General features: G+C 43.2%; 1 protein-coding gene across 4 annotated transcripts in view; it reads right to left on the reverse strand.

The window, feature by feature from the left end:
- The window catches only part of LOC131135124 (alpha-actinin-4), a 44,819-nt gene that overhangs the window by 16,568 nt on the left and 7,936 nt on the right, over positions 1-20,315 (reverse strand). For all 4 annotated transcript variants that reach the window (XM_058081048.1, XM_058081050.1, XM_058081047.1 and 1 more), the window contains exons 2-5: positions 2,033-2,147; positions 957-1,076; positions 286-372; positions 82-169 (exon numbers count right to left, since the gene is read on the reverse strand). In XM_058081048.1, the coding sequence (XP_057937031.1) occupies positions 82-169; positions 286-372; positions 957-1,076; positions 2,033-2,147 (410 nt within the window). The remainder of the gene's footprint in view (positions 1-81; positions 170-285; positions 373-956; positions 1,077-2,032; positions 2,148-20,315) is intronic.

Consider the following 20,315-nt stretch of genomic DNA (forward strand, 5'->3'; position numbering starts at 1 on the left):
ATTTTTTTTGTTTGACTCAACAGAAAAAAAAAAAAAAGACTGTTTGGTGATGAGGCTGGATATTTTGTGTGTGCGCGTTACCTAATGTGGAAGTTCTGCACATTTACATTCTTGTAGGGAGCGGTCTTCCTCTGGCACCACAACAGAAGACCCTCCTTAGCAGACGTCTCTGCGAGGACGGAGAGGGAGTTAGACCAAAGCAAATGTCTTTTTTGGCTACATTTAAAAATGCTTCCATTGTGAAAAAAGTGTTTGTGCAAATGAAAAAAAAACAGGAAGTCCAACCTTCAACAGAGATGTCCTGGATGGCAAAGCGGAGGATGATGGTCCAGATCATTCCCAGGGTCATCTTGGCATTTCCATCCACAATTTCTGCAAAAAAGAAAAAGAAAAATGCATTACATGAAAGGTCATAAGACGGATGAGAAGAATTTGCCTTTGCGTGTTTGTGTCAAATCCTTTGGTGGCCAAGCTAACTAGCTTAGCTTCATACAATATCTCGGGTGCAGAGCTGAGAATGTGATGATGCCGCCAAACTTTTTTTTTTTTTTCCCCCGTTGTCGTCGTCGGGTGCAACGTCATTTCTGCGGCGCGGAACGCACACATGCGACATGGCATGCAGTCTGGCTGGAATTCCTGACATGACTTAAATACAAGCTGACACACTTCTTACCGCCGCGTCCTTCACCCTGCTGCTTCTTCATCAAAATCGCCGATCATGACTTGACAAAAGCCCAAATCGTTTACCAACACCACATGACATTTACTTACAAGTTAGGACTGACTGTTTCTAATGTTCTTATGTTATCTAATTAGTGATTAACTTATTTTTATACTTGACAGTTAAAGGGTGTGCCCATCCAGACAGCTCCAATTGTCAGCTTCCACAGGATGACCTTTAGTGGGCTGCTCATATAGCTGACAAAGCTTGTGTGTGTGTGTGTGTGTGTACTGACCCTCTGCACCAATAGAGACCAGTTTGACTCCCTTGCTGGCGATGAAGTCCAGAGCTTTGTTGACGTTGTTGATCTTGTGGACCCTCATCTTGCCTCGCTCCGGCTTGGGTAACCGTTCACCTGCACAAAAACACAAAAATACATAAAAACATTAAAATGCATAACAATGATGTAGCATTTGAGTCTGGATGCAATGTGTGCAGGCCACGGGACCACATTTGGTGGCCTCATACTTGACACCAAACATTAGCGTGAACGGTGGTTGTTTGATATTTATGTGGGGTGTCCGAATACAACTTTTACATTTCCGATACGATACCAATATTGCAGCCTTGACTACTGGCTTATGTCAATATCAATCTGATATCAGCACTTATCACATACTACAGTATTAATTGGCCCTGTACCCTAGAAACCGCCCATGAATGATACAGGAAAAGGGCGAAATGATACTGTGTCAAAGCCCAGGGCAGTGATACTGATAAAATATAGAGTTTAACCATGTCCAGTATCAGCCCCCGTAGCTGTCCACTCAGAGCGCGCTGCTCTGGTATCGTGCCTGTGAAACAACCAATCAGAGAACAGCGCACAAGTGCTTAGTGCCTAGTGCTTCTCCAGTCACCAAAAAACCCAAACTTGATTAATGGAACTGTAATTGTCAGACATTGATAAAATAAGACTGTTGATAAAATATTTTTGCAATTATTGTGTTTACACTGTTACAGGTATAATACATGTAATAAACTGAACATTTTCTGGAAACAAAATGGTCTTTTGATTAAATAGTACGTGATAATAAGCTCATGATTAAATAGTATGTGATAATAAGATCATCACATGGTTTGTCTGGTATCAGGCCTTCAGTCTCAGGCTGATACTGACACTTGGGGGCATGATACCTGGCCTGATACCAGACAAACCATGTGATAACCTAATCATATACTTTGACTTTCATATACTTTTTATACATATAATCACAGTAAGTCATGTCATGCCCAATTACATAATGTCTTCTAAACACTCCACTGTTCAGGAAACTCATGTCCAATCAATCAGAGGTTCAACAGGTGTGTTACCTGAGATGACCTCCAGAAGCAGCATAAGTTTGAGTCCGTCCCTGAAGTCCTCCTCGATGTTTTCAATCTGCGTGCCGGCCTTCCTCAAGTGGGAGTTGCACCACGCCGTGAAGGTCTGCATATGGGGACACAAAGACACAATGAACGCTAAGTGCAGCAAACAAATTTGACGTGAGATGAAAAGGTCAGAGTGGACAGGAAGCTGGGTGTGGAACCGCGCTGACGTGACGGGAAGTGCAGGCAAAATGAGCACCGCAGCGGAAGACATTGTTCGTTCTCCCACTGATGTATGTGTTCATCTTGGAAACAAGTAAGACATTTATGCGACTGTTTGGTTTATGTTTGTTCATTTTCCTCCACATTCTTCCACCACAAGCTTTCAAATCATGGCCGCAAGTGAAAACATTCAAATCCAGCCTGGCTTCAGCACACGTTCGCACTCGCTTTTCGAGCAGCGCTGACATTAATCAAACGAAAATAACTATAACAATAAAATAATATCTGTGAAACCACCGATTAACAAATAAAAAAGTGCTTTTGATCATTTTATTTTGAAGGAGCACATGTCAACCGCGGCTAGGGTCAGCCAAGACGCTGTGCCGTGTCACGCCACACTCAGACGCACAGCATGACTCTTTAGAAGCACTTTAGTCCGCTCAGGAGAAACGTTTTCACTATCAATCATCCCTGCAATTAACCCTGCCGCCGGGGTGAAAAACATTATAATTGGGTGCTCCTTGTGGCCCCGCCCCCTTCTCACCGTTCCACTGTGGTCACCGGCACAAAGCGTCCATTGAGGGAGGTGGATAATGGGCGCCCTTCAGCAGCTCCCCCGGTCTCCTCACCCCCAATAAACAGGGCAGGGATTGGGGGGGGGATACATTTCACATAAACAAACAGACAAATTGAGGGGTGGGGAGGCCAGGAGCGGGACAACAATGCCCTTGTTCTACCGCACACATGCTTGAAAGCAGCAGGAAGTGGCTCTGCAATGACAGGAAGTCGCAGCTCAGATAACCAGTGCGCTTGTCACCACACAGGAAGTGCGCACAGACATACCGCCATCGAAGCAGGAGTGCAGAACATATACATTACACATGCAAAAAAACGTATTGATTTGTATTGTTTTGTTTGACATATGACTGAATCCCCTCAACTTTGTTGTCATATTCTGGACCGACGATTTCTTTGACATTGATCCGCACTCGAAAATCCACACAGGAATGCCAAAGTCTGTCAGCTCGGATTAGACGCTGTTAAGCGACACCAGTGCCGCCAAAGAGCAGTAACGAGCAAACTCTGATTGCGGATTATTTCTGCGGTCGCACCCCTAACAGGGGTCGACATCAAAGATGGCAACCCGGCCTTTCATTGCACCCAAAAGGAGGACAGCAGCGTGGACTACAGAAGAAGCATTTGAAGAACGGTTGTGCCGCCTTAATGCAACTATGGGTCACCTGGAGTACGACTTCTTTGAGCTTGACACTGTTCTGATGCGATACCATTGCTAAACTCGAAAAGCACAGATCTCCGCCAAGCACCAAAACTCCCACATATATTTTATCTATATATTTAGATCACTAATGTTAGTATGCTAGCAATGCTAATGTGCCAACATTAGCATGCAAACACATACTAAACATGGTGCCAAGTGTATATATGCGTGTCTGGCTGTAAAAATGCTACTATGCTAATGTTGGCATACTAGCAATGCTAATGTTAGCATGATAACACTGAGCACAATAGTGATAAGTCTTTATATAAGTTTTCACATATGAAAATGGCTAAAAATGCTATGTTAACATTTTAGTGATGCTAACATGCTAACGTTAGCATGCATGCTAACACCTAGAATGATAGTGCCAATTATTTATATATGTGTCTACCCATGAAATTAGCAAAGAATTGTAGTAATGCTAATAGGGCCGAGACAAAGTCTGACGTCGCGATGCAAAAACTGTACGTCGATGCGTCGTCAATTGGAATTAAAAAATGGCGGTGGCCGCCACGGCATCAAGTAGCGGGGGAGAAGAAAATATCTCATCAAAAGTATGGGAGTACTTTACACTTAAAAGGTAACAATTCTATTTTCTAGATTAATCAATTACAAATATAATCGTTTAACCCGGCCCTAAATGCTAATGTAGGCATGATATCACGTAGCATGATATTGCAATGTACTGGGAAGGCTAAACGTACTGAATGAGTAGAGAATTTTAACAACCGGAAGGGGACAGCGGAGTGCAAGAGACCAAGTAGAGTGAATCATGACAATGTTAAAAGAATCTCGGGCATCCTTTAAAAAAATTAAATAAAATCCTGGATTCAGACTGTGATCCTGATCACTAAATTTTATCCAAATTGATTGAGGGCTTTTCAAGTTATTTTGAACACAGCCAGACGATGCAGGTAATAACTGATCCAGACCTTCAGATGGTGTCTTTGTGTCCGAATTGTCAATATCTTGGTTAACAAATCGGAAAAGAATGCTACCTTATGACAGATTAAAAAAAAATTCATTGCAGACTCTGCATTCATTTTTGGGGAATTTCCACTATCAAAAATGACAATAACTGCTGTGTACTGAAACCAAGTGCAAAACTGTCGCTACAGCATGTTGGTGTTCCTGCCTGTGAGCAACAGTGGGGCAGGAAAAACAACACGAGCAGAGACGCCGCAGCACAACAGGATATTTAAATGGCATTAAGGTTGCCAATCTGCATGCAGCAGCTGGCCCTGATCTAGTGTGACATCGAGTGGGGCCACTCTTTGCGTCACAGAGCATCACGGCGCTGTCGGGGGGTGTCAGCTTGTCAGGACGCTCGTTTAGCAGACGTACTTCTATCCTGGAGGAGACCAGCGTGTCTGGGAGTGTTTAAGTTGTCTTCTCCTATGACAGATTTAGCCTGCATGCTCTGCTGGTGCACGGCGAGGAGACGGGGGTAGTGAATGGTGGACGACTCGGCAATTAAAGCCGTCTGTTCTGTCTCCTGGCGAGCGGAGATGGACCCGCAAACAGCTTTCAACTCCCGCCCAGAGGTTGAAGGTCAAGCTTTAGTGCGATATTCATCATTTCGGAGAGGGCAACACATTTGGATAGTAGCTTGAAGAAGGAAGAATTGGCTGTTTTTCCACTACGTTTAATTTTTGCTGGGTTTTATTCGGTCAGTTGTATTTATATGCCAAAAGAAAACAAGCAAAATGCTGTAAATGGGCCGTTGGCTGCACTTTTTTTTTAACACCGCCTATCTCTTTGTCAGGTTGAGTGTGTGATGTGATGTCAACGCTGAGTAACCACAGCTCTCATATTTAGCTTGATAGCTTCACTGCTGCAAACCAACAACGGCAATTGAAGAGAACAGGAGGGTTGCTGCAGCTGGAACTAATTGACGTATGATGACAGATCTGAAATTCTGCCCTCTGATCAAGAAATAATGTACTTGTTTGTTGTTTCGTGGTAGAATATGACCTATTATTACTCAAGAAATATGCAAATTTAACCTTACATTTTCCTTTTTTTCTAAATTAACAATTTCAGGATATAACTGACTAAATTTATGGAAATAAAAATACAACACAAAAATACATAGTATATACGTGAGCATATGTAGTATTCTACACAGGTCAGTAGGTATCAGTAATGATACTGTAATGTTGGGAGGGGGACACACAAGCACCAGACTTGATTGCCGGAACAAGAGGCTTTCATTGCAGGTTTGAATGGTCACACAACAGTCACAATACTCTTGAATAAAAACATGTGCTACCGTTGCAGCCGTAACCCACTCAACTCGCAACCCCTGACATCACTTCCTGTCCACTCAGTTCCCCTCGGGAAGACATTTACAGCAACACCCACAAGCACCAGTTCTAGTTAGGTCTACCAGGGGGGTGTCATATGACAATGTATTGCAATCAACCAATTTCATTTCTACTAATGTTACTTTGCATTGCACCTCATGAGGCCACACTCTTCTGCACTCTGTGCATATGCTAGCGGCCCCGCCGCCACACACTGAGACAAAGAGACTGTGCAACTGACATACACGTTGCGCAGTCTCTGAAAATATTCAATACATAAATAAGGATTCCTAAAATTCACTTATAAAAGGTCGGGTTTGGAAACAATTAACTGTGATAAACAAGGGATTATTGGAAACGAATTGTACTTTCTGAATATGTGGAGAGCCAAGAACAAATGGCCCCGGGCTGCACTTTGGACACCCCTGCGAGACATGATGTCAAAGCATTTTACACCTCTGGTGTTCCAATTGAGGGGCTGCATTATTTAGATCAGGGGTGCTCATTAAGTCGATCGCGATCTACCGGTCGATCGCGGAGGTGGTACTGGTCGATCGCGGCGTGACATTAAAAAAATATCATTTTTAGCTACTGTCCGGACTATGCATCCCTGGCTGATTCAATTCAGTGCAAGTCATCAAAGTAAACTCAGGTAATTACAAAAAATGTTAATAGTTAATTATGTGTGTTTTGCAATATTGGCTCATTTGGTTATGTAAGGTACATCAACATACATTGTACCTACAAATAATCCTCAATACATTTGAAAATAAGTAGATGTTTTGCATTTTTGTAGTGGGTAGATCATTTTGACTCGGTCATTTTAAAAGTAGCTCGCATGCTGAAAAAGTGTGAGCACCCCTGATTTAGATGCTGCGTTTGAAAGCGGATGACATAACCTTGTCTAAATGTAAAGCCTGCATTTCCCTTCACAGGCACTCGCGTCCCAACATTCTTTACGCTCCACCCCCCTCCTAAAAAGGTGCACTTCGGAGGTCACCAAATCGCTATGATATTTAGCGTGTGTGTGTCAGTGTGCACAAGGGCGTGTCAAGTTCACCTGCAAAGAATCAACAGGGTTTAAGATGTATTGCGCAACTGCTTCACATTCAGAGCATGATATCATCGGATACACATATGCGAAATCTCACACACACACAAACTAAATGCTAATTAACATCTTTTGTCAGCAGCCTCCATGAGGTCACCGTGGAGGCCACCCCAGGCACCGTTGTCCACAAGTGGATGACCTCCGCCATCATTCTGGTCTTGTGCAATGTGTGATAACCAGACTATTATGTAATGACGCAGTCATGTCAAGCGTTTGAATCGTGTCACACCCCAACACGCTGTCGCTTCGGCATGAACACTGATTCTGGTACACACGCACACACACACACACACACAAACAGGGTTTAATGGCCTCAGACAGGCAGAGACGTGCAGACACCACAAACAAGGCTGACTCAAGTGAAGAGAAGCCAAGATGACAAAAGCAAGCAATGAACAGTTTGTTGTAAAATCACACAGACTGTGCTTGTGAGCCCGTAGCCGTGTTAAAAAAAGGAAATGTACAACAAAATGTTGAAGGTGGAACAATACAACAAGCATGTGTCCGTTAATGAAAAGGCTCTTTGAAGTGAGTCGCCATGAAGCGTGTTCAAATAGAGACCAGGTGGTAGCGGAGAGCGGACAGGAGCGCTAATATGGGCCAGGCTCAGTGAAAGACTGGTCTGGTCTGACAAAGCCCCCCTTAGAGGAGAAGAAGGCCAATAAAAGGAGGGCTTTGGCCAAGCTCCACACTGGACATGTTGTGTTTAAGTATTGCTGCATTTTGCTGTGGCACCTCCACTAAAAGAGTACATGTAAATCTAAAGCACAGGTAACTTTTAGTCCACTTTTTCTTGTAAATCTCAACTAAAAAAGGCTCCTATTAGTCACTGTTGTCTAAATTTCCACTCTGACCCGAGGACTCATGGGAACATGATACAAAACAGCGCCTCTGCTGGCTGCAACCAAGTAGTACGGTCCATTTTGAAGAATCAAAAATTACAATTTATTACTATTTTTTATTACTTTTTTACTATTACCAATTATTATTATTATTATTGAAAACCATACTAAATACAATAAAATTATTATTTTATTATTATTATTGTAAATTATTATAAATTAAACAGTTATATTATTCTGATAAGACTGAAAATATAAAAAAATAAAATGTATTAATTAAAATTAAATTAAAATGAGGACAAAAATAGTAAATATTAATTTATATTGAAAAATAATTTCATGAATAATTATTTGTCCCAGTTCATCATGTAAATAGCTGGGTACTATTTGAATGTGGCCTTTCGAAAGCAATACTTCTGGTGTAAGTGAATTAATATGGAGCCAAATTTGGACTGTGGTTTCTGCAGTCACACACACACACACACACACACACACACACACACACACACCACACCACACAGAATAAACGATGTCTTCTGTGGCCATTTATAGAGCCTCCCCACTGCACAGGTACTCCAACAGCAGTACAGTACAGTACATAACGAGTCCAGAAGGTGTACTGCTTGGAGAACAAGCACAACTTTGGTATTTTCCCCGTTTTAAAAGCTCACACCAGGATCACCTTCAAAAACCAACCCTCCCAATGACGCGAGAAAAGGCACTGGCATTAACCGGCCTCGCTCGACATTCCCTGCAGCTCTGCTATACAGCTGTGATGTAAGCGGATATGCAGCCAGCTACCGTACAGCGACGAAGAGAACTGGACACCATCCACATGGCCAACTAACCCCCCCCCCCCTCCTTCACAAGTACACAAGGAAACCTGGGTTTACTTGGTTCAAAGTACACCCGAGAGCGTTTGACAAGCAAAAAGCTGAGAGCAGAGGAGCAGCCTGCAGCTACAAGGAGGAACAGCTGTTTGGAGGTCAGTGCTAGACTAGGAATCTGCTTAAAAACACACACGTACACATGCACGAGGGAGAGAGAGAGAGGTGGGGAGGGGGAGGGAGAGAGAGGCGCGGGAGAAAAAAAGATGGAGTTCTGTTGCAGATGTTCCTGTCATCTATCCTCTCAGGTCTGGACAGGTAATGATTAACACACACACACGCACACACACACACACACACCAAAAATCCAACCTTCTTCATGCGCTGACAGGTCAGAAGAAAGAATCAGACAGCACATTTCCTTTTTTGGAAGCTCATGCTAATTAGCTATGGACGAATTCAGGGGCTATGTATTTATTTTTGAATTATAAAAAAAAATTAAATTTGACCTAAAAGTAAAATCCATACGTCAAACAAAGCCTTTCAGTTCATATTCTTGGTTTTCTTTGAGTGATTTTCCTTTCCCACATGGGCATCTGCGATAATCTAAAAAATGTAAAAAGACTTTGGCATTAGGAAGTAAGAAAAGTACAATGAAAAATATATGACTGGATAAACGTATTTATTTTGCCGAGTGGGGGGTGGGAGACAAATGCTTATTGTCCTACATATTGGCGTTAAACAATATCATCGTTTACATTTCCTGAAACCAAATAAAGCACTTATGATAATATATAATAATATTCATGATAATACCTTGATAATACTTGTGACATGTATTTTCTCTCTGAAATCACTTAATTAAGATATGCCTTTATTCGTCCCTCAGTGGGGAAATTTGTAAATGCACATCCCTACTTGCTAAATAAATATAGCGACCATGCCCCAAAATTGTCAACACCGATGTCTCCTCTCCATATGAGGTGTGTTATAAAGCAGAGTCATGGGCACCGAATTACGCCTTCATGTTAGACACACAGGCCGAAAAGTAACTTTATTATTGAACGCATCCCCTCTTAGCAGTAACCATGACCGCCCTTTAAAATAAGACCGCCGTGGCCCCATGTCCGCATAAACAAGAGTGTGATAACAATATCTTCCATATGCAGTTGGAATTGCATGGGTGACTACATCTTCCTTAATCACAAGCACAGGCATTACAGTTTGTTGAAGCCTTAGTAGCAATGTGTGCACAGGCTGACATCCCATAAAAAGTTAGCCAGTTCAGTACCAATAAATGAATGTGCTTTACAATTATGGGTTACGGTTTGTAGCTTTGCACTGAATAAAAATTTGATATCGTTTTATTTCGTGTGATCCCCAAAAATATTGTGATGTATGCTAAGTAGGGCTGCAATCCGAGTACCTCGGTTACAAAAAATATTGGATTTTTATCTACTTCGAGGAATCGCGTACATCACCCACAAAGAGGACGAAAAAGGAAGCTGGTGTAAATACAGTTTAATTGTTGTATTTTGTCCCACCTACCCTTTTTCCAAAACATGTATAATATACCATTTCATTTAAACGTAATCTTTGTTTTCCTGCTTCATTCACACCAGTTAGACTCCCTCAAGAACCGTTTATTCTGCGTGCAGTCAAATTGCATACAGTATATATAGTCCTAAAAATAACCACCAGTTAGTATAGAATACTAGAATACTCAATTACTAAAATATTCGACAGATGGAGCCCAAATGCCAAGGTCCATATCACCCATACAGTTAGCTACTGTACCTTCTACTGCTGATTACTAAAGAACAAAAAAAGGTAGAAAAACTTTTTCTTTCTGATGAAAGCCACAAATCTCGTCTTTCATTTGGTACTTTGGTACTGCTACTTCCATATAACGTTCACTATCATTCAAACAGTCTGTTTCGGACCGCCTTGTTCTCCTGAGACAGGGTTTCTCCAAATGAGAACTCTCGGCAGGTTTTGATCTTGTGACACCCCTAATGAAGAATGGCCACTTTTAAGAAAGGATGGCTCCTATGAAGCTACAGTATTTAGTAAGCTGCTTACATGACGGTGGCATGTCAGAGTCCCCCCACGGGGGCGGGCCATCCTAATCCTGTGTATGTTGGTACGTCTGCAACATGATCCCTAAAGTGGCAAGACGCAACCTCTACAATTGTGAGCATGAATCCTCCTTTCTCCAAACCAAGAGGCTGCTTTTTTAAAAACTGTTCACAATTAAACTTAAAAGACAGGAGAGGAAGGGAGGAGGAGGAGATGGAGAAGCAGGAGGGGGTCGTTGAAACTAAATGTCAAGCTGTGTGGTTATTTGCTCATTCATTTTTGTCACTTCCTGTCTTTGTTGCAGAGAACCTGCAAGGTCGGATGTCACCATGTTCAAATTGGCCTTGTTGAGAACTTGAAAGAAACAAATTCAAAGTAAAAAAAACAACGGATGACTGATGAAGGAATGGCGGCTATGACACAAGAGGCCACGCCCTCCTTAAACGTGTCGACACTGCTGCAATACTTTGTGGGTCATTGCTCCATCTAACATTTGTTCAGGTGTTGCAGAACGGCATTGCAACACGCCTTGCATGCACCAGTAACTAAGAATTTGACATTTTAAGCGTCCGGCTGAGGCAGGGTGCACTTCATTGTCTTTTTAAATAGAAAGTCAGGGCATACAAGCATAACCAGGGTATTATTAGCGTGAATGACGAGCAAGTTGCAAAACTAAAGTGGATGTCAGTGCACTCAGGAAGGAAGTGGCCACGTGTGCTCACATGTGTTATTGCAGGAGAAGCGCACAAAGAGAAATCACATTGAAATGAAATCACATTAGAAATCAGTGAGCGCTGGCACTGGTGTGCACATTTCTTTTCTGTTTCCCTCATATCACACCATCGCTTCTTTTTCCCTCCGCGGCCAATCAGCAGCCAACTAATCCACTTCCTGCCCTGAGAGGAGCGTTACAGGAAGCGGCGGGGGCGGAGGGCGTCCATGTTCATAGTCCAGGAATGCAGCAACCGCATCCAACGGGAACGGGAAGCTAAAAATTAACCCCTGAGCGTGTCCGTCCTGCAAACCACCTGAGGACGAACTGCGGCCAGGAGATGCTCAGATGATTCAGGACAGTCAAATGAATCACATCAACCGCCGACACGGCTAGTTTTCTTAGGTCGGAAATCTCAGCGGAAAGACCAACTTCATTTTTGGTTTTAAGTTGCCAGCCGCCAACAGCTTGAGGCTCGTTGCCACAAGATGATGTCAGGTCTTTCCTGCAGCCGCTGAGCAGCTTATCGCAAGCTCACAATCACGGCAGAGCGATAAATACAAATAAAGATGGAGGTGCTGCAGCTGGCTGGAAGGGGCTCCTAAATCCTAATGAATCACTGCAGTTCCAATAAGGACGAGGCACATTCTCACACAAGTCTTGCTGGAAAGCATCAAACTATCTCAGCTAAAAGGGAACTTAGACTAATCTAATAATGTATCACTTTATGGTAATTAGCTCTAACAACATTTATCACACTGGGCGGATCACAGGACAAAAGACGATCTGCTTTCTTTGTTCCCAGTAAGGCAGGCATCAATTAGACCAGGGGTATCCAAAAGGCTTAGCCCATTTTTATTGGCACCTGTCAAATTAAAAATAAAATTACACAAATTTGCTAAGTTTTAGATGGGTAGGTTTTAGCGTAGCAAAGTATATTTTTCTATATGACGCCTTGACACTAGATGAAAAATAATGATGAGAACCTCAGACAGGGCGAAAAACACACTACACTACATACTTTTAGACTTATATCTAAATTATACCCGAATTAACACCAAGTCACGCAGAACACATGAAGGACATTGTATAAAGAATGCAGTCATAAAAAGACTGACTACAACACAGGTTGCTCTCAATTGGTCGTTGCAAGGGAGGGAGATAGACAGGCTTATTGGCGAAGGAAGTTTCAATAACAAGACCACTACAGTGCTTGGTTGTTACTGTCCATTCCATAGTATGACATTATGACGGATACCATATTTATTGTTCATGATGGTTGGGGTGGGCATTGAGCCACTGTTATTCTGACTTTCTTTGACGCAACAGAGTCTTGCCTTGTGCTTGGGAGACATAATGAAGGGGGAAAAAAGTTACTCAAATGACTTGAAAAAAAACCTACATTATGTATTCTAGGGCTGCAACTAACAATTATTTTCTTACTCGATTAATCTGATGCTTTTTTGGATTAATCGAGTAATGGTTAGGCCACCTTCAATAGCTTGCTTTTCCTAAGACGACAGTATGAGAGGCTCAGGATATGTACGTTTTTAACTCAAAAGCAATTAATAGGATACTAAAATAGTTGTAGATTAATCATCAATCTGTCCAATTGAATTGTTGCAGCTCTAATAATTTGAATGAATAATGTATGGGTGTGTAGACATCGGAACACAAGGACCACCTGTACATCTGATGATGTAAGAATGAATAGACTTTACCATTTTTAATCTGGGCTGTACCATTCATGCCATGCATGGTCAATCCAACAACCAAAAGTGGAACTACATTCCTTGATCTGCAAGTACAGCTTCTTCCTTGACACCTGTGCCAACCCTCAAAGTAGGTTTGAGGAAATTACCGATTTCCTTTCCACACCATAACCACTGCTCTCACAAATGCAGCGCAAATGACTCGTGGAAGCCGGAGTGGTCGACATGTACAGTACAACCTCCTTGAGAGGATGTCTCGCTCCGTTGGGAGTTGTTCAGGCTAAATAAAGTCACTTCATGTTGCAAGGTGACATGTTTTCCAAAATGAAGCATGACTGTAGTAAAAGACACTGATAGTTGACTGGAGCTGGTAAATCATTTTTCAAAACCCATACAGTATGGATGTTGAGAAAGGTTCTCCCAATTGTGAACACAAACCAGCACTAACGTTTTCCATCTTGGTCAACAGCTTTCATTAAACTTTAACATGAAGTCGGTCAACTTTGGAAAAAACGCAAATGAAGGTCAAACACAGCAGGTGTGTCCAAAGTCCGGCCTGGGGGGCTCTTTATTTGCATTTTCGCAAACAGAAACACATTAATGGCAATAACAAAAAAAAATGTTCCTTAAAAAAGGTGACCCGTCATTATTTTTCCACTTTCCTGACCCATGAATGTAGTTAGAATGTTGTATTCTCATGCTAAACAATGGCCAAAGCTTCATATTATGAGGTTTGCGCATTTGGAAGTGAGCCCTGAAAGAAGTTCGGGATTTCTCTGGATTGCCCGGTTTCAGAGAGTTTTTTTCTCTCACTGTGACATCACAGCTAGCTGGACTTCCTTATATGGGCATTCCCTGGTACAAGCTGTACAATCACATCGTAGTGGGCTTGCTCTGGGTGTAATAAATTAAAACAAACTATCTTAGAAATCCAAGAAAAAGCAGCTGACATAGGTGTGGATTCTGAAAGACCTAGAAAGCTTTCTGTGCGAGTTATCGTGTGCAGCTGCTCTATAGGAGTCCACAGCTCAATACTATGGGCTGGAAATGAGCATAATATATTTTGTCCTGCATTGAATTGCATCTAGCCTTTAACTGACTGGCCTAATATGAAATGAAGTCTTTATATATACCTCCTGTCTATGACAATCAATACAACTGTTTTGCAGGGTTAAGGAAAAAGTAAGAGCTAACAGATATAGGAGTCTTCTCAGTAAATGAGCATATGACTCTTAAATTTCACTACCATCATTACTAACACACACACCCACTTGTGAATGCGTGTGTGCAATGGGAGCGTTTTTCCCACAGTTCCAATCAGGAGCTTGGCAGGGCCGCTGGGAGCAGCTAGTGCAAAGCATCAGCTGTTTGTGTTGGCCTTTTATTAAAACCGCTGGCTGAATGTTTCCAGAGCCCCAAACTAAGACTGCCGTGTTGATTATGTCACGCTGAAGGACACGCAAATCGCCACGCTGAGGCGAACCAGCGCACGGGTTTCTGTAAAACTTCAGCGCCAAAACAACGGAAAAGAAACAACCTTCTTCTGTTTGTGCAAAGCGACCTTATCTGGCTGACATGTGAAAGAGTGGAAGACATTATTGGCCGGAAAAAAAGACGTCATTACTCTAAAAAGGTGTTGAAAGGTTCGTTTGAAACTTAGTCACCAGAAGCAGACTCTGACTCAGAGTTTTGTGGCGAGGAGTGGCCTTTTTCCTCCATAATTCCTGACACATGAAGCAGCCACTAGTCGAGGCTAGGACTTTAGGTTTCGTGTGTGGAAGCTTTTTAAACTGGATATCTATTTTTTTTATTTCAGTTTAAGCAGCAAATAAACAATAAAATATAAAATGTTTTGAACTTTTTATCAACTTAGCAATCTTTGTAGCTACTCCTTTTTCGCTGGTGCTCGCCTGTTTCTTCACGGGCAGGAGGCAGGGCATCGAAACTAGAAATCGGAATGTTAGTCTGGGGTTCCCATCCATGCCCAACCCACCAGAGTATTCCTGGTGACCCTACATAAGCCTAGGGTGTCCAAAGCACGGCCCAGGAGACACTTGTGGACTGTGGCCCCTTTTGAGTTTTTTTTTGTAGGCCTTGGCACATTGTAGGAACAAAATAAACAAAAAAAGCCCCAGCAAAAATGGAAAAATATCCCAAAAGGGTGTCAACGTCAAGGCCTGGGGGCCAGATTTTATGTTTATGTGGCCTGCAAAAGGCTGGAAATAATGCACTTCAAAAAATTATGATTACAGGACCACGAGTTTGAGACACCCTATGGTGTAATGTAACAAGGAATAGATGACATACATGTTCAAAACTAATAACACCAAAATGTGTGTTTCAACACCACCACAAATAGATTGCAGTCCTGTGAACATGCACGTTGTTAGCACGCTACTAAATTCGCAGTGTGTGGCTGACACGGCAGCAGGTGAGCATTAGTGCTGACAGACTACAAAAAAAAAAGTGTGAATTAGCACGCATGCTTGCAGCGTGAGCGAGCGCTTGTGGTATGAGAGGCGCTTCACTTTCAACAGTCGCTATAAAAGCAGACGCCTCCTGTGCTACCTCACACACGCCCCGGGGAGAGCGCTGCACGGAGGTCAAAGGGCACCTCTGCCAAAGGCAAACGCGCGTGGACGAAGAGGGTGAGAAGGAGGAGGCGAATAAAACCACAGCACGGCCGCTGGTGTGAAAATGCGGCTCGACGAGAGTTTCAGGCCGGCCCAGTTGCTCGGCAGCATCGTCACGGTAACAGGCTCTTCCTGCCCCTCCTCCTGCCTCCTCCTCTTCCTCCTTTCCACCCGCCTTGCAAGCTTTTACCTTATAAGGCAACGCACCAAACTGCCTGTCACCGCGGCGATGGTGATGTAAGAGGGCAAGAACTCGCCCCCCCTGGCAACTTTCAAGGTGACAGTGCATTTTGCTTCCTGACTGGCCACCTTGTGTGTTTGACCATTCAAGTGTAAGACGACACCACCAACACACACACACACACACACACACACACACACGATTGAAGACCTGCAGACAAAGAGGGGCACAGGAAGTTAAATCAAAAACAAGATAAAGTCCTGTTTCCTCTGTGCTCACATTCAGTATCTTTCAGGGAGTGTCCTCAAATGGCCTTAACACGCTGTGCTAGCTTTGAAAGAAGACATGAGTCAACCAGAGTTGGAGTAAAATCGTTTTAGTTAATGAGGTTACATTACAGTGAGAAAAGATGGAGAAGGAATGCGACCAGTCGTCAGCAGGGAGCGAGGCCTTGTAAAACTCCATCCAGACCAGGGGCAAGCGTTTCCGCTGGTTGATGACCCATACAAAAAAAAAAAACACACACACACTCTGTGCAGCTTGGTCACACATTCCACAGCACACACACACAATAATCCCCCCCCTTTATGGCTTCATCGTTCCCTGGCCGTATGCCTGAGCCACACATGCGCAAGCATGCATGGACGCACACAAGCATTCGACAAAACAGATGCCAACGCAAATCTCCGTGCAAATGGACGTCAAGCCTAAGAGCCAAGTGTGTCACTCTGACCGTCAGACAGGAGCCAGACAGGAGAAGTCAGTTCTGGACAAGAGCCCTTAGATGATCAGAAAGTGCACAAAGCAAGGCCCGGACACGCATGCTCAGATGAGTTTGCTGTGGAAGAATTACAACGGGTGCAATCGGTGGCCTCTGACCTCACAAAACCAAGTGTCCCACACAAAAACGCTCCCACGGCCTTACTGAAACTCCACATTTTCTCCGCTTCCTGTAGCTGGGCCAATACTTTTGTCCAAGTAGAGTGTAGTCTCGACTTCAAAGAGTTGGGAGCAGGAAAATGAGTGCTCATTCAAGCCAGTTCATGAATGCCTCCTCCTCCTGAGGTTGGGTGCGGCTGGGGGTCTTTTTTCACTTTCCAGATTACCTTTCCTCCTCTGCGTGTGTGGAGATGCTGCCATTGGCGTGTGCTCACTTTTACACGGTGTGAAAGAACAACCACCAAAAAGCGATGGGCATGCAGAGGCAAAGGCTAGATGTCTGGTGTATCATTCCGAGTTGCCAACACCCGTATTGAGCCGACCCGGGACGTACTTTGTCGAGATAATCAACACTATTCTGTAAAACCTCAATGGCTTCAGTTTGACAATCGACTTTTCTTGCAACTTTGTTTTGCCTAGTTATCACTGGCACCAGATACCCCCAGAAATGCGGTTAGTTAGGAGCTTGTTTTTGTCTCACAGGGAAGTAGATATCACGTTCACAGGGTGCATACTAACTTTTTCAAGTGTGAATGAGCAATTTTGCTCTTGTCATTATAACCAAGTCTGTCTTGTCCTCAAAACACAATTTGCGTGTCTTTGTTTAACGGACATAAATACATAGCGTGTCCAGCCTTACGGTGGGGATATAGTAGGTTTTTTAAAATAACTGTTTAATTAAGCCTTGATGAGAATAAAATAGCATAAAGATGATGGCCACACTGTAAGGGTGGAGATTGTCTTGGTAAATTAAGAAGTTTAAACAACAGATAAACAACAGATATTTGACAGCTCTAATTGTGATGAAAGTTGGACACTCAATTAATTGTCTATCAAGTTGAGCAGGACAGATTTCTAATTACCTATTTACCCTGGGAATTGTCTAACAGCGGAACTAGGCAATAACATCATTAATAAATTGATTAATCCACATGATAAATATCAGCCAATGACACTCAGACGATCATTACCAGAATTACAGTATAAAACCATAGATGACACACTAACCAACATAAATAACAACCATGGCAGCCAGTGGAAAACAAATTGCCGGTATGGGTCAAACCTAAACCAGTCCATTATCCTCGTGCCCTAGATATATATACACATACACACACACACACACACACACACACACACAACACCCCTCCCCTTGGGCCCCTGAGGGCGGAGGGCTCACTCATGGTGGCTGCGTGGTCTAAAAGGGGCGGGGATCACAGCTCCAAATCTGTGTAATCCCTTTAAAATGACTTGAATATTACACCCCCACCATCGTGCTACTATAAAGTAGTAGTGGAGACGGTGAGTCAGCGGACGTCTGATGCCTCTCCTGCTGGGGGATCAGAAGAACAGATGTAAAGGTATATGTTGGTGTGTGGACCTGAGGAGATGCTCATGTGGTCCAACATCACTAAGCCAGACTAATTCATATTGTGTATTTATTGCACTGTAATCATTGTCTCCAAATACCACGACAGCACGATGGATATTGTTAACGCCTAAAATGTTTTTTTTTTGCCAAAAAAAAACATTGTCGTGCATGAGTTTTGTAGCAGCAGTTGTGCTCAGATCAGCAAGCTGTTTCGGGGCTGTTGCTAAGCAACCTGATATTACAGCATCTTATTTTTAGTTGCATCTCAGTAGCTGAAGTCCATGTTATGGCCAGGTCGTCCGCTGATGGACTAATGGAGCGTTTGTTAACAAGCGCTCGGCTGCTCCTCTAAATACTTGGGCTATTAATTACACATTAGCTCTTCACGTTTGAGACACAGCCCTGAAATAGCACAAAAATAGCCCATCAGAGCCAGCGCGCACAAAGCATCCGCTGCAAAAATCCAAAGAATCGACGGCATCGCAGAGGTGCTACCAGAACCAGAAATGTAGCGTCAGGACGCCTCAGCGTAGCGGCACTGGAAATGACAACGCTGAGAGTCAGACGGGGGCCAACAGAGGAGTCTTTGTTAACTACATAATCCCCCCCAGGCCAGCTTTGATTGGATCAGACAGGATGGGAGGCTCGTGGCCCACAGCGGGCGACTTCGCTGACCCAAATAAAGACCAAACATGGCGGACAACTTTCCAGCATAGCAGCGGCTGTAACCATCTACTGCCTTTTTCAAAAATGTGCACACATGAAGACAATCAAAGCACCATCAAGTTCAACCTCCTCAGTGTCCCAACAGCTGGAAACTTCAGTGAAGCGTTGTGTGTCTCCATTGTGGAGAAATTTAGAGAGTCTAAATTTAGAGAGCTTCACTAACTTTGGAGTGGCGGCCATATCTGATGGGATGACTCCTTGCATTTGTGTTTTGCAGACATATTCATGGCGTTACTCCCATAAAGCAAACAAACGGAATAAAAGCTAAGCACAGGCTTTGCTCGACTTTTTATTTTTTATTTTTATGAAGACAACAAAGTCAGGGGAAACGAAAGACATACCGAAGCAGAACAGACAAAAAAGACCCGATGTGGTTGTGACTTCCTCTTTTGGGCTGGGGGGTGTACTGCAGTCACATGCGCAGCTTTGCCTTTGACACTTTCTGGTGACGTAATGAGTGAGTGGTCAGTAAAATGACGACGAATGTAAAGTTGGGACAACTGCTTGTTACTTTGTGGATTTACAGGTAACCTCATCCTCTCTCAGGTCCGTCTCTGACACTTTGCACATGTGGTGACTTCATGTTTGAAACTGCAATGAACAGAAAACCACAAAAACCACATAGATTTCCTTCCTCAGTCATCCACTTCTTCAGGATGACTGACACCAAGTCCCTCACTACCCCCCCCCCCCCCCCATTCATACCCTAATTCACTTGACTGCAACTTGAGAGCCATCTCAGCAGTGGTTTGCCATGCAATCCCTGTAAGGTGGCAGTATGCGTCGCCATTTGGCTTCCTGTTACCACAGTTTGCATTAAAAGTGAAAGACAGGAAGTATTTCACGGGTTGTGCATTTACTCAAATCAATCAAGCGGTCATGAAAGGCAACGTGTTCGCCACGGGAGCAGTGATTCAGACGTGCAGACATCCCATAAGAGTGCAGCCCCACCTTTGAACCAGGGGTGTCCAAACGTTTTCCAGAGAGGGCTGCATAATGAAAATAAAAGCATGCTTGATATTTGGTAAAGCAACACATTGTAGAAATTAAATAAACACATAAAAAAACAGCAAAAATATGTAAGAAGAATAAAATAATCATGCCAATCCTTCGTCGCAATGCTCTAGGATATGTCTTCCCCGTCAAGAGAAGAGAGGAACCGGAAGATGCTCATGTTTGGAATTCCAGAAGATTCAAAGCAATCAGGGTGGACCACTAATTGAATAATTGTTGCCAATCACCGACACAACTTCAAGCTGGAAATCACAGAGTTAGCCAAGGTGTAAATGAATCACGCAACACTCCCTCCTCTGTCACAGAGAAATATCAAATAAAAAAGGAGGACAAG

This window comes from Doryrhamphus excisus, chromosome 8 (genome assembly GCF_030265055.1).
Source record: "Doryrhamphus excisus isolate RoL2022-K1 chromosome 8, RoL_Dexc_1.0, whole genome shotgun sequence".
In the NCBI taxonomy this organism is placed as follows: Eukaryota; Metazoa; Chordata; class Actinopteri; order Syngnathiformes; family Syngnathidae; genus Doryrhamphus; species Doryrhamphus excisus.